At 41.7% G+C, this 14,553-nt stretch overlaps 1 protein-coding gene across 4 annotated transcripts in view; it reads right to left on the reverse strand.

The window, feature by feature from the left end:
• Positions 1-307: 307 nt before the first annotated feature.
• Positions 308-14,553, reverse strand: part of GOPC (golgi associated PDZ and coiled-coil motif containing) — an 87,564-nt gene continuing 73,318 nt past the window's right edge. The window contains exons 6-9 of one of the 4 annotated variants that reach the window (XM_082249347.1): positions 13,554-13,649; positions 12,625-12,789; positions 4,362-4,545; positions 308-967 (exon numbers count right to left, since the gene is read on the reverse strand). In XM_082249347.1, coding sequence (XP_082105473.1) covers positions 849-967; positions 4,362-4,545; positions 12,625-12,789; positions 13,554-13,649 — 564 coding nt within the window. In that variant the 3' untranslated portion in view covers positions 308-848. Of the gene's footprint in view, positions 968-4,361; positions 4,546-12,624; positions 12,790-13,553; positions 13,653-14,553 lie in introns of all 4 variants that reach the window. The other 3 variants (XM_082249346.1, XM_082249349.1, XM_082249348.1) reach the window with 3 other exon arrangements.

Genomic DNA, 14,553 nt, shown 5'->3' on the forward strand with positions numbered 1-14,553 from the left:
TGAAAACAGCAGTTCACCCTTGTTCCATCTTCCCCATTCTCTGCTGATGCGAAGTGTCAGAATTTAGCTGTCAGCCCCAGTGACTGCCAAAGGCATTTAAATAATGGTGCTAAAAAAGGGACTATTCCCATTATCTTTTACCTAATACCAAGTTTTTAAATACAGCCCTATATCTGGAACACATACTAAATCTGTCTAGTGAACCTGTTAATGTGTGAACATAATTCAATATCTTCATACTGCATGTACAGGATAGGAAAAAAAAAAAAAAAAAAAAAAACAATGACAGTTAACAAAATTGTTTAAATAAAAAAACAGCTGTAAAAAAGCAGGAAGATCTTTTACTGCATGAAGGAACATACAAAAAAAAAAAAAAACACTTCAGAGTGATTGTACTGGGCCAAGGTAGCTCTGAAAGTGTTCAAGAAAGAAATATATAAAGATCTAAACATTATTTTGCATAAAATGCTTCCCTTCTGCCACTTGCATTAAATGTACCTTGTCTAGCACTTTCAGTAACCATGCTGTAATCGCCTTACTTTGTCAGTCACATTATTTTACTAATGCCTGACACGCAGTCCAGAACACCTTAAATGTTGAAAGACGTGCTTTGGTGCTTACAATATGGGAAAATAAAAGAAAACTAGAAAAGAAACATGCAAATGTCAACCGTTATGGCTCTTAGTGGATAAACGAGACAGATTTTTGCACATGTAAAACTTCTCAGACAAACCCTGAGGAAACCGCATTGGAGGTACTAATATCCTGACCCCCCTGTGAGACTGCAGCTTGTCTCATCCACTAGAGTGAATATCGGTCTCTTTCACCATAGACACCAGTTACGGGCCCTACGACAGGGACTCTGAAGAATATGCTAGCTTGGAAGCGGTGTCCCCTGAAAGCGATTCACTTGTTGGCTCCAGGTCCCCATTTTCATGTCCTTCTACGTGATGCTTCTGGTCAAATACTAGAAGAAAACATAAGATATACTGAGGGAAAATTCACGAAGAACATAGTATACAAAAGCCAAAGCAGAGTCTGTTCTATGCAGGCAGACTGGGTGGTGAACTGTATCTACTTTATAAACAATTTATAGATGACCCGGGTAGGTGGGATTTTGCCTTACAAATACTTTAGTACAGGGGTGTCAAAACTCAATTTCAATGTGGGCCGCATCATCAGTATGGTTGCCGTCAAAGGGCCCGTTGTATCTGTTATGCACTATGCACAGAGTGTAGAGTTCGGGGGGGGGGGGGCTGGCTGTAGTACCTCCCGTTGTAGGCAGCTCTGCTTTATCTTGCAGGGAGGCCGTTCTCTTTCTCTCTCTCTGGATCTCTGTCCCTGCCACGCCCCCCATGAGTGTGGGCAGGATCGGTTATACCCGGGAGCCGCTGAGAGTAAACTCTCTCTTGTAAACACAGAAGGCTTCTATGTTTACAAATAACAGTGGGGGTGGGGGGGGGGGTGGGTGTAAGCGAAGGACAAGAGCTGGAGGTGGCGGAATGGAGTTTCCCCACGTTTCGGCTGCAATATTGGGTGCGAGAACCACTTGACAAGGCCTGGTAGGCCGGATTTTCCAAGCGGGTCCTGTGTTTGGCATATGTGCTTTAGTACTTTAAGTTCATCAACTTTCTGAGCAACATATAGACCAGGTTAATCTTCACTGTCAGATTTCAGGTTTAAGTTTGGGCTATGGATTAAGAAACAAAATCATACATCAACACAAAAACCTAGAAGGTCTTCTGTTCCACATCTTAAGTACTAGATGCCCTCCAAGTAACATTATTTACACAAGTGCCAACAGCCTTGCCCCCTGTGGGTCATCCTTCTGAATCAGACCATTATCCATAATCTTGTCTTTTCCTAATCTGTTTCACACAGAATTGCCACCAAGTGGCTAAGGGCCCTGTCACACTAATATGTTGTGATAATTACAGTGCACATTACAGGTGTATTGCGTTACAGTGATAATCTTTTCCAATGGTACCTCAATGCACTAAAGCAGGGGTCTTCAAACTTTCTAAACAAAGGGCCAGTTTACTAAACTTCAGGGCTGGACTGAGGCCATTGGGAGTAGAAATTGCTATGGTGTATCAGTGGAAGAAAACAATGCCTCGTCTTTCATATTAGGGGGGAGGAATAGTGCCACAATTATGGGGTCAGTGGGAGAAATATGCCCCGTCGTTGGTGTCAGTGGGAGGAATAGTGTCCCATATCAGTGAGAGAACCGTATAGTGCCCCATTTGAGGTGTCAATGGAAGGAAATATGACCAATCATTGGTGTCCGTGGGAGGCCTAGTGCCCCAAGGACTGGATTAAAGGCAAGCAAAGTGTCTCATCCGACCCCCAGCCCGGTTTGAAGACCACTGTACTAAAGCATCGGACCTGCATCCGATTTTTCGTGTGTTAGCAACTCATTCAAACGCATGAGCTGCCTTGACACGTTACCATGCATTAATGCAAAGGAAAACTACAAGTGCTCCTCAAAAGATCTATCCCCAATATCTTATAATCTTAATACCTGGCAGACACTACTCCTAATTCTCTAGCACTGATTTTTTTTCTATTGGCACTAATAAACATGCATTTTGATGGCAGTTCAGAAATCAATAAAAAACAGATCTCTACTACTCTTTTTTTTGTGGCAGGAATAGGATATCCTATTCCCAATTCCGCTCTGGAAATAACCTGCCAGCCTGGAGGAAAACTTATGTATATATATATATTTCAGATTTTTCACTTCTTTAGGCTATGCTAAACCTAGCAAGGTTATAACCCTTGTCATTTGGGATTTCGACTCTTAAAGCGCTGTATAAACATTTATATCATTGAGTATTCACTACGCCACAATACCTGCAGCAACAGAGGTCAGTAAGGATTCGTTTTAAAGCTCTTTACCAATTGTTAACAAACATGTAAATACTTTGATGTCCATAGTTTAAACACAGGTGCACTTTCAGGGAGAACATTTCCTACTACATAACTGGTTCAACATATGGCAATGGCTACCCGAATCATATAGCAAAAAAAAAAAAAAAAAAAAAAAAAAAAAACAACATATGGACAATAGCCACTTTATAGATCGAAATGATGATTGAAAGAATTCAGCAAAACAAACCATTTACAAGAAAAAAAAAAAAAAAAACCTTCCCAAAAACTTTACAATTTTTGCCATTGTGGTGGAATAGGACTGACCACAGATTTTGAGTTCTATCCTTTAACATTTAATATGAAAAACCTCTGATATTGTCTAACAATATATAACGTGTTAAGAAAAAAAATAAAGCCAGATGTTCTCTACAGAATCCTGTTCGATTACAGTTTGTTATCCAACTTCCTATGCATCTTTGTAGAATAACCTCTCATCTCCTGTATGGGGACTATGGCAAACAACTAAATTATATGTACTGTTTCTATGAAAAAAAAAAGTCTCAGTGGTATAAAACAAAAACATTTATTTTTGTATATAGGTGGGTGGGAGGAGTACTCTTACTACAGTTTATTAAAAGAAGAACGTATTAAGAGGGCAGTTTTATTTCATATTATTGTGACTGGGTGAGCGCTCTGATGACAGCAACACCTGAACTACCTAGTAAAATCCCTCCTCAGCTTACAAGAGAAGTAATTAAAAATGAACAAATTAGCCATACAAATAGCCACTCTATGTTGTTTAAGGACACACAGACTGGCTGAAAACTCCCAATCGACAAAAAAAAATAAAAAATCGGCCTTCTTGCACCCTAATCTGAGTGTGACCAGTCTTGAAAAATGCAGCTTGCAAAACCCTTTACTTTTGTTGTTCGTTAATATTTAAATAGACAACTATAACTTTGGTAAATTTTGTCCTTCAAGGCATGTCCCTCCACCCCCCAATGCAACCCGCTTGATTCAATACCTACCACTGTCCCCATTCCAATGATCTTCACTATGTGGCCCTTCCCAGGGCCACAAGGTCCCCCTTATCCTGAATAAGCACACTGTGGCCCCATTGATTCCCATGGGAAAAATGTACTCATGTTGGTTGGTCTTGCATGCGCAAGATGAAGAGGACAAGGTGGCTCAGGGCAAGGATGTCCAACGAAGATTGCTGGAACAGTGACAAAGGAAGTATTGGACAGGTTGGGCTGCACTTAAGGGGGTTGGAGGTATGCCTTTAAGGACAACTTGCATAAAAAGATGCAGGTAATCATCCGAATCTAAATATATCAGGCATTTAGAAAATTTTAAAAATAAAGGCATCAAAACCTAAAGCATTAGAGACACAAACTATATCATGCAAATATGTACGTGTCCCAAGTATCCTTAAAAGGAAACCTACAGCTCTAACAGTTTATGCAAATGACTGTATACATATTAGTTACCTCGTAGTGGTTTAGCATCACCACTTCCTTCTTTGTTGGGTGCCGCAGGGTTAGCTCCACCTTCTTCTAGCTCATCAAGATACAAGCGATAACGGTGTCCACTTTCATCTTCGTACTCTACATTTTCATCATCTGAATCTATTTCTGGGGCAACATAAACCACTTCAAACTCAATCTCTCCCCTCTGAAAGAAAGAGAATGACAGTTTTTTTTTTTTTTTATGGCTACTGGAAAAAATTGCAAACGGGATTTTTGACCTACCATAAAATCCATTTCTCTGATGTTCATTGACAGACACAGCTCCTGATTATTTTTAACCATTGGTTATACTTCCCCATACAGGAGTAGGACACTAGGCAGGAAAAAGCTTGACTAAGCCTATGGGCAGTCCCAGGGGGTATACACCCACTGTCAGCTATAGGCACTCAGTTTTGTTACAAGCAATGTCAGAAGAAAGCCAACTCCATAGAGGGGTGGATGCTGTGTCCGTCATGAACATCAGATAAATGGATTTTACGGTAAGTCAAAAATCCCATTTTCTCCTTCGTTCATTAACGGACACAGCTCCTGATTCTTCTTAACCATTGGAGTCCCAAAGCAGTGTTAACATAAGGGGTAGGAAAAAAAGCAGAAAAAAATTCCTAAGGCTAACCATAGCCAACCATATAACATGGAGCTCAACCATAAACTGGAGCTCACCTGAAAAAAAAAAAAAAAAAAAAGAAATACTCCCTCAAAGAGGACCAGGTCCTCTAAACAGCAGCCAGCAAAACCTTGCGGCCAAAAGAAGCATCCACCGATGCCAACACATCTACAAAATAGGCAATCCCCTACAGGGGGGAGATCAGAAAAGGCATTATAAGTCTGGTCCGCAGACCAGTATTTCAGCCAGATAATACGCCGAAGGACCACTGCTGATACAGACAGCCTAGAAAGCAAAGGAGCCGCATCCAAGAAGCATCACAGATAAAACTGTAGTCCATGGACCAACTGATCCACCAGCTCTGTAAAGACAGGGGAAAGCGGCTTCCCCTCCAGTCCCGGCGTAAAAGTTTAGCCCAATCTGTCAGAGCTTGCGACACCAGGGCAACAGTAAATATCGGCCTAAGTGCCAAACCAGCCACAGCAAACATATGGCGGGCCAGAGCCTCCGCCCTCCAATCAGCTGGATATTTAAAGGCCGGGGACTCAACAGCAATGAAGGTAGCTTTAGTTATTTAACCTGGAAACCGACAAGTCCACTACAGGTGGAACCGTCCACCTTTTGACAATGTTGTCAAAGTAAGCGGAAAAGGGAACACCCTTGCCGCTTTGGAGGACCTGTGGGTGCCAAAGGGATCAGCGCCTCAGACACAGCATCGGCTGTAACCTCCATTTGTAAAGTGTCATGCATTGACACAAACAGTGCATCCACCACGCCTTTTCATGCATGGCTAAAGGAGCAGAGGAATCATCCTCCCTATCTGAGCACTCAGGTTGCGTGGACACAGACCCAGTAGGGTAGCTATATACTAAGCTCTCCCGGAAAACATAATCAGGGGAGGCCGCCAACTGCGATCCCGCAAAGGGGACAGCGACCAAGGGCCCGCGAGTGGACCACCTACTGGACCCCACCAAAAAAAAAAGGGGGGGGGGGGGTTGCCCTCTATTGAGGACATAATAGGAAATAGCCCCCTTAAAGGGGGCTGCTCGCCGTGACGCGCAGGCAGGGTACCCTGATGGTTCCGTAGCGCTAAAAAAAAGGGGCAGGTGCCCCACACAATAATGGTAGCAAAATTGTCATTAACAAAATTAAGCGCCCACACAGCGCCACCCCTTCCAAGGGAGGCGCAAAGCTGACCCGAGGCCTAGCAGGCCGTAAGCCGCGACCTAAATTTTTGTGGAGGACCAGCCGCAAGTGCACGGATCCCAGCCCGGCAGATGCCCAAAGGAAGATTGGGGGCTTCAGCTAAACGCACTGGGGCTGCCCCCCAATGGAGGCGCCCGACTCAGCAACATGGCCGCAAGGCATGGCCTAAAGCGAGCCCAAGCGGAGCTGACCACCCAGGGGCAGCGGTGGGGAGGGCACATGCCCAAACAGGAGGCAGTGGCTTCAGCCATTCTCATAGGGGCCACCTCACGTAGTTTACCACTAGTAGGCTGCAAAGCCGCGGCCTAAATTTTCAGCCGGATCCAGCCACGCGAGGCGAGTTCCCGCAGATGCAAAACTATCCGCTCCCCCAGCCCAACAACCACTGCAGGGAGCCCAGAGGACATATCTGCCCTAGTCACCAACCCCCAGAGAGGCAGGAACACTGTTGCGCACCAGGAAAACCAGGTCAACAACTCCAACTAGCCCCCCTTAAGATCATGTGGCAACAGCCAGCTCATAACCTCACCCAAGGGGGGAGGCCAAAAGACCCACAGTGACCACCGAAATTTTAGAGGGGCTGGTGGGAAGGAGGGGAACCCAGGGTTCCCACGTCCACCCCAAAACCCTCCAGGAGTAGAAAGGGGGGGGGGGGCAGCTACTTACCATACCAGGAACAGGGTGGGCACCACTCTGGACAGACCACCGCTCCATCATAATGTGGGTGCGGTGCTGTTGGCCAGGAGAAACGCTGCGACTCAGGCCGAGGCGAGACCATTAAACTCGCAGGCCAGCCCCCATTCAGTGGGGCTATGTTGCGGCCGACCTAGCGCGGAGCTGCGTTCTGCATGCGCTCACTGGCCAGACCTGGGGGACCCTCTGGATCTAGATTATCCAGTCCGTCGCCCAGTCCGGCAATTGATTATAGATTCTCACAGGAACAAAATAACAAAAACAGGAAAAGATTCCATTCAAAAAGAAAAAAAAAAAAAAAAAAGATTCGACAGGACCAGAGATCCCAGCATGGAACTAGGTCTGTACTCCTGACTAGGCAGAAAAAAAAAAAAAAAAAAAAAAAAAAACAGTGCCTATAGCTGAGAGTGGTTGTATATACCCTGGGACTGCCCATCGGCGTAGTTAAGCTTTTTCCTGCATCTTGTCCTATTCCTGTAGGGGGCAGTATAATCAATGGTTAAGAAGAATCAGGAGCTCTGTCCGTCAATGAATGAAAGAGAACAAACATTTTTGCCTAGTATGAGCTAAAACAGAAGAAGCTGAACTCCAGGCAAACAGCTGTGCTTTTGGGTTGAGATTTGCAGAGCCATCGCAAAGCCAGGTGGATGACGCCACTTATAGTAAAGGTAAACAGTGGTCACCTCTCTTCACCCCCAGCCTGATGATAGACAGTGAAGGAGCAGCAGAATGATGAGTTCACCCCTCCTCTCCTATCATGTTCTGTGCCAAACACATATAACAGGTGCATCTTAAAAAAATAAATCATCATCAAAAAGTTAATTTATCTCAGTGATTCAATTCAAAAAGTGAAACTCATAATATATAAAATTCCTTACATACAGAGCTAGGTCTTCAAAGCATTTCTTTATTTTCATTCTGAGGATTATGGCTTACAGCTAGTGGAAACTCAAAATTTAGTATCTCAGATATTGTGAAAAAGTTTAATACTGTAGACTCCTGGTGTCACACTCATTAGCTTATTAACTTAAAACCCCTGTAAAAGTTCCCTAAGCCTTTCAGTCTTCAGCCTTCTCAGTCTGGTTCAGAAGGTTACACAATCATGGGGATAACTGCTGACTTGACTGTCCATAAGACATTTATTGACACCCTCCACTAGGAGGGTTAAGTGACAAAAATGTCATTGCTAAAGCAGCTGGCTGTTCACAGAGTGCTGTATCCAAGCATATAAATGGAAAGTTAAGTGGAAGGAAAAGGCATGGCAGAAAAAGGTGCACAAGCAACAGGGATACCCGCTACCTTGGGAGGATTGTAAAGCAAAGGCCATTCAAGAATTTGGGGGAGGTTCACAAGCAGTGGACTATGGCTGGTGTCAGTGCTTCAAGAGCCATCACACACACAGGCGTATCCAGGACATGGGCTACAACTGTAGTATTCCTTGTTTCAAGCCATTCCTGAACCAGAGAAAATTTCAGAAGCGTCCTACCTGGGCTGAGAAAAAGGACTGGACTGTTGCTCAGTGGTTTCCGGATGAAAGTAAATGTTTCATTTCATTTGGAAATCAAGGTCCCAGAGTCTGGAAGAAGAGTGGAGAGTCATAGAATCCAAGTTACATGAGGCCCAGTGTGTGGCCACTGACAGTCTCCACAGCACTTTATCTCCATCTTCCACTCGACTACCCCTGCTGGCATGCCTATTTATTAGGTAAGCCTTGCTCCCTCTGCCAGCCCTTTACTGGGGATTGGCCGAGGCCTTCACAAACAGCAGGTCCCAGAGTCTGAAGGAAGGAATAGAGAGGCACAGAATTCAAGTTACATGAGGTCCAATGTGAAGTTTCCACAGTCAGTGATGATTTGGGGAGCTATGTCATCTGCTGGTGTTGATTCAATGTGTTTTATCAAGTCCAAAGTCAACACTGCCCTCTACCAGGAAATTCTAGAGCACTTTATGTTTCCCTCTGCTGACCAGCTTTATGGAGAAGCGGATTTCATTTTCCAGCAGGACATTGCACCTGCCCACACTGCCAAAAGTACCAATACCTAGTTTAATGATCATGGTATTACTGTGCTTGGTTGGCCAGCAAACTCACCTGACCTAAACCCCATAGAGAAACTGTGGGGCATTGTCAAGAGGAAGATGAGAGACACTAGACCCAACAACACAGAGGAGATGAAGGCCGCTATCAAAGCAACCTGGGCTTTCATAACACCTCAGCAGTGCCACAGGCTGATCGCCTCCATAGCACACTGCATCGTTGCAGAAATTCATACAAAAAGGAGCCCTGATCAAGTATTGAGTGCATACTATACTGTACACGGACATACTTTTTAGTAAGCCAACATATCTGTATTAAAAAATCCTTTTTTTATTGGTCCTATGTAATATTTTAATTTTCTGAGATACTGAATTTTGGGTTTTCACTAGCTGTAAACCATAATCATCAAAATTAAAATAAAGAAATGCTTGAAATAGACCACTGTCTATATAAGAGTTTCACTCTATGAACTGAATTACTGAAATACATTAACTTTTTGATGATATTTTTGAGATGCACCTGTACATGCAGCACGCCTTTTATCTCCCAGACCTGCCCTTCATCAAGATTACTTCTGTATGGGGGGACTGCAAGAGGCATTTTACCAGACATAACCAGGTACTTACAGTAGTTACAATAAAAAAATAATTTAGGATTTATAAATCAGTACATAGCCACAATAATGTGCATTTTTTTTATATCAGCCAGAAGTTCAACTTGATTTCACAAGAAAATCAATAAATACAGCCACAGTGGAGGAAACCTGACAAAGACAAGTTAGAGAAAAAGACAAAACAGAATTCATTTGTAATGCTGTATAACACTCAGGTTTTACATTAATATCCTGTAGCATCTACAGTGTTTCACTATGAAAGTCTTGTTAAAATTTTAAAAAGTTCCGTCTGCTCCAGGAAGAATTACACTTGTTGACCTACTTGCATTGTACTTTAAAACAAAGAATCCCGGATGGGGAAGGGAGAGCAGCTGCTGTAACAACCATAAAATATATCTTTATTGACACTTTTCTTTAGTATACCTTCCCTATACGCAGCTAAATGGAATGTGCTCCAACTGGTAAGACTACCTCCAGCATAAACGCTGTCTGGAGACATACACAATATATTGTGGAAAGTTTTGGTGAGCACAGGTTTACAATTTTGTTGCTATGTATAGGGCAAGTGCACATATTAAATAATTGAGTAGCCATGATGAATAAAATGTTGTTTTCTATTTTTTTAAATTTACAATAATGTAGATACACAACAAGTTCCCTGAAGAAGCAAAGAAAGTGTTCTGCGAAATGCGTTGGACCTTTATGTACCTACAGATATCACCGTCAATGGACTACAGTTTGAGTTGCGCTGGCCTCTAGCTGCATATATGTTTTTATGTCTATTTGTAGACCATTTTTACTATGTTTATATAAATATAATTTATTTATTTTTTTAAAACATTTGTGTACGTGCTAATTTCAGCGACGACGCAACTTTCTTTAAAGTCCCCAACTTGCTAAAGGTATTTATCATACCTTCTATAAGTTGTGGTTGTTTACAGTGTTTTGGGATGTGGAGGTGGTTAGTCATTCATGCTGGTATAATCTATCTAAGGCATACTTCCAGCACACAACTCTTACTTCATTTTAATCTGTCCAAAAGTAAAAAAACACAAGGAAATGTCAATTCCATGGTAAATGTCATTGAGATTTTGAGTGCTCTCTTCATACAACTATATTTAAAAAAAAAAAAAAAAGGGTGGTAGCATCACATCTCTTTGTATTTACCTTGACGCATTTAAGAAGTGTATCTAAACGCATAAATAAAACATAATATATTGAATGCAGCATACAAGTGCTGAGATATGGTGGCTGCAGAGTTTTCTTTTATCTGGTGATCCTGCCAGTAACATAATTCCATGGCCCCCTGGTTAACAACACTCACTCATTGGACTGTATCTACAGAGAAGCAGCGAACTAGGACAGGAAGTGTGTTAGGACTTTAAAACATCTCTCCATAACTTACGGGGGAGGTGTTTTGTAGTTCACAGAAGTAGATGGGCAGGGTAGATTACAGTGCTTGAGATTTCAGAGCAGCAGATGCAGTAAGCAGAGGAAGAAGCACACTAGAGTTCTGAGAGGATCAACAGGTATTTTTTTTTTGCACTTATCAAACACTTGATTGTATATTTTAAAAAAAAAGTGAATAAGAGAAGTATATGGTTATAATTTACATACATTTTACCTTCAAGAGATATGTCACAATCACAATGACTGCGGATTGGATTAATGGATGCTATAGATTATTTAAGACTTGAAAGATTGGTGCTATTTTCGCTAAGAAAATATCCTCTCAGGGGCTCTAGTTTATATGAACTGGGGACCATTTGGGAGAAAAGAGGTTATCCAGTACACCTGTTGGAAACTCTCTCCGTCTGCTAATTTTGGAAAATAGTTTGGATGGCTACTTTATTAAATGGCATTAATGGTTTTCATTTCCAAATTGGGCAGTGTTTGTAAAACTAGAAGCACGTTAAATGGAGGGATTTTTACAGATACCTTTTAGGAGTGAGCAGCTCCTGTGTACGGAGACAAAAAAAAAAATCCCTGGCGCTTTCTGGCACCAGGTGAGAACATCCAGCCAATAGTACAATTGAATGGTTGTATGCAGCTGTGAATGCTTCTGCACCTCTCCCCAAACATGAAAGTGGCATGTTCTGGAAGAAGAGCCATACACGTGTTGGTAAATGCTGATGCAGAAGCCATTGGCGTTTACTCAAGCACGGCCATATACAGTCATTCACGCTTAATGGTGGCTGTACCCGGGACATGCGGCTCCCCGGCCGTCAAATCGCCTTAGATTTTATGCCTCCGGACACAGGAGCTGCTAAGTGTCTGTGTGCATGAGACATTTTTTTTTTCCTTTTTGCATTCCTTTTAATCAAGTTAACCTGTCGCATACCTGGGCATTTCAAACACAGTATGAATGAAAATTCATAATATGCACAAGTTCAGTCCATGGCAAAAAATCAGAATCCTGCAATCTTATAATGGTTTTACGGTTTCAAAACAATGTTATAGAGTTACATTGATGCAAATGTAGTTGAACAACCTAAAGCTGAAGACACACAGGTGAATCTGTCACTCAACAAAATTACCAGCAGCAGAATCCCTTAAAAAAAAAAAAAAAAAAAAAAAAAAAAAAAAAAAGAAGACTGTCTGTGTTTCCCTATGAAATTGGAATCTTTTGTAGCCACATGCAGCAAGATGCCGCTCTGTTGCTGGCACAAAATATGATGAATACCGATTGCTAGCGAAAGCAACAACCTTTTGCTGCCTCTGCTACAGAGGGAGTGGTTCAATAGGGACAAAACCAGGCAGCCTCAGCAATCCTGCTGCTGTCAATTCTGAAAAATATTGTCATAATGTGTGCCATCAAAGGAAGACCACTTGCATAGGACAGGTTTCACTTATTTTATAGATATAAGCAATGCAAGTGGTGAACCTAAAATTTAATTTAAACAAAATTCAGTATCTCAGAAACAAAATGTGTAAGTTCTAGGATACTATATTAAGCAAAAACACCTCCAAGTAAACCTGCAATAGTATACTAACCGCAATAGACTTACCATCAATTGCATTTTTCTAACAGTACAAGGTATGGATTGAAAGGATTCATTTTAAACCCGCTTACCTGTTGGGACAGGATAGTAACTGCTTCTTTGTGTTTAGCATCTCTCAAATTTATGCCATTTACTGCCAGAATTGCGTCACCAACATGAAGTCCACCACAGCGGTCAGCTGGCTGTGCTGGGTGAATTTCTGATATAAGAATTGGTACTCCATGTTCCTTTCCACCCTAAACAAATAAAAACAAAATACGTAGTAAAGTTAATGTAAATACATGATGCCTTCGTAAGAATATAAATCATTTCAAGAACACAGATATGTTAAAAAAAACAAAAAAAACAAAAGCAATATAACATTAGCAGGCCAATCAACTGATAATAGCAGTTTTAAAGAAAAAAAACATTTAATCCGGTTTTAAATATAAAAAAGGAAATTAAATGTATTTGCACATACAATTTGCAAATGCACTTCTTGAAATCAGCCTCCTATGATCCCCTGCACAGCACTTAGTATGCTGCTGCGCTCTCATTGTCCAATCCTGGCTGAACTGGCTCCTGGATCAGCTCAGCTGCACAACAGACTGCACAGAGATCTTGGGTAGCACTGGCTGGCGGATACCAGATCAGATTAGTTCTAGAAGATCCTTCAGGGGGTAAGACCGTTCACATTTATGTAATTCAACTGTGTAGCTAGCTGGTTGCCTCGAGTTCAACATTAAAACAAAAAGGATAGATCCTACCATTATGAATGAAAAGTAGGTGCTTTTATTGTGTTGCCTTTTGCAAAAGTCTTGCAAGGGCAACAATATGAACAGACAGGTGAATGGATGCTATTAAAAACTCAGGTTTTCATTTTGTTCCTAAATTACCCAAATTAGGCCCCAACCCCCCTAACCAGGTAGCAGTATAGATTGCGGTCTTTTTGGCTGAACACAACAACAACACCTTTCTAAATTTATAAAATTTCCATATATACAAGATCTATACTACTTACTGTAATAGATATACCAAGTCCTTCATGATCTTCTTTAACCAGAATAACTTTTCTGATTGGCCCAACTCCTTGACTTTTCTTTAGGCATTCTGGGTCCTGCTGATGCAAAAAGGAAACATCTATAACCTTGTACAAATACGTGACACAGACCAATTATTGTGATTAGCCTTATGAAACAAGTCATATCAATGTATGTTAATGTTTTAAAGGGCTTGTTATTAAGTGTAGTTTGCAATTATATAATGTACTATAAAGGCAGCTATATTTGCCATAATATATGCAGACTATGCTTTCTGCTTAGTGGGTCAAGGTGATCACTGATTAACAGTTCTTCCCTTTGTATGCCTATTTTTACAAGCAGTTTATTTCCCACACTGCCTGTGGTGCATGCTCACAGCATCTGTAGGAGATTAAGGAGTGGAGAATAGTGCCAAGGTAAAATAACTGCATTTTGCATGCCCGATAAAGGAGTACAAAGTCAGAGGTAAGTTTGCCATAATCGGCACTATGTGGCCCAATTCCCCCTCATTACTGCAGAAATAATTGAACCAAAAGCAGGTAACTAGCCACTATTTGATCCAAGACAAGTCTATTGTGCTCAACTACAGTGTAAGGGGGTAGTGTAGAAGAGGCATCCAAATCAAAAGACTGCCAAAATTGAAGTAAAAATTATTTGGCAGGTAGAAGAGATCACATATTTGTATTTTAGCTTAACCAGGTAATTATCTGCCTGAAACTCAGCTTTCAAATGGTTATAAAGATAACATTTTTTACATTAATGCATTCTCATTAAGGTAAAAAAATTAAGGTAAAAAAAAAAAAAAAAAATCCCTTTAAAATCTTTCTGCGACCCCACCCTTCAAAATATTTACCTGAGCCCCATTTCAATCCAGCTCTGTGAACGTCTGCAGCAGCTCTTCTCCCCTCTCCCTGCTCTCACAGGCTTGACTGAGAGCAGTGGGCGCCATACAACGATTGACCACAATATCAGGACTATGGT

The sequence above is a fragment of the Pelophylax lessonae genome (genome assembly GCF_965119305.1).
Source record: "Pelophylax lessonae genome assembly, chromosome: 3".
NCBI classification, from domain to species: domain Eukaryota; kingdom Metazoa; phylum Chordata; class Amphibia; order Anura; family Ranidae; genus Pelophylax; species Pelophylax lessonae.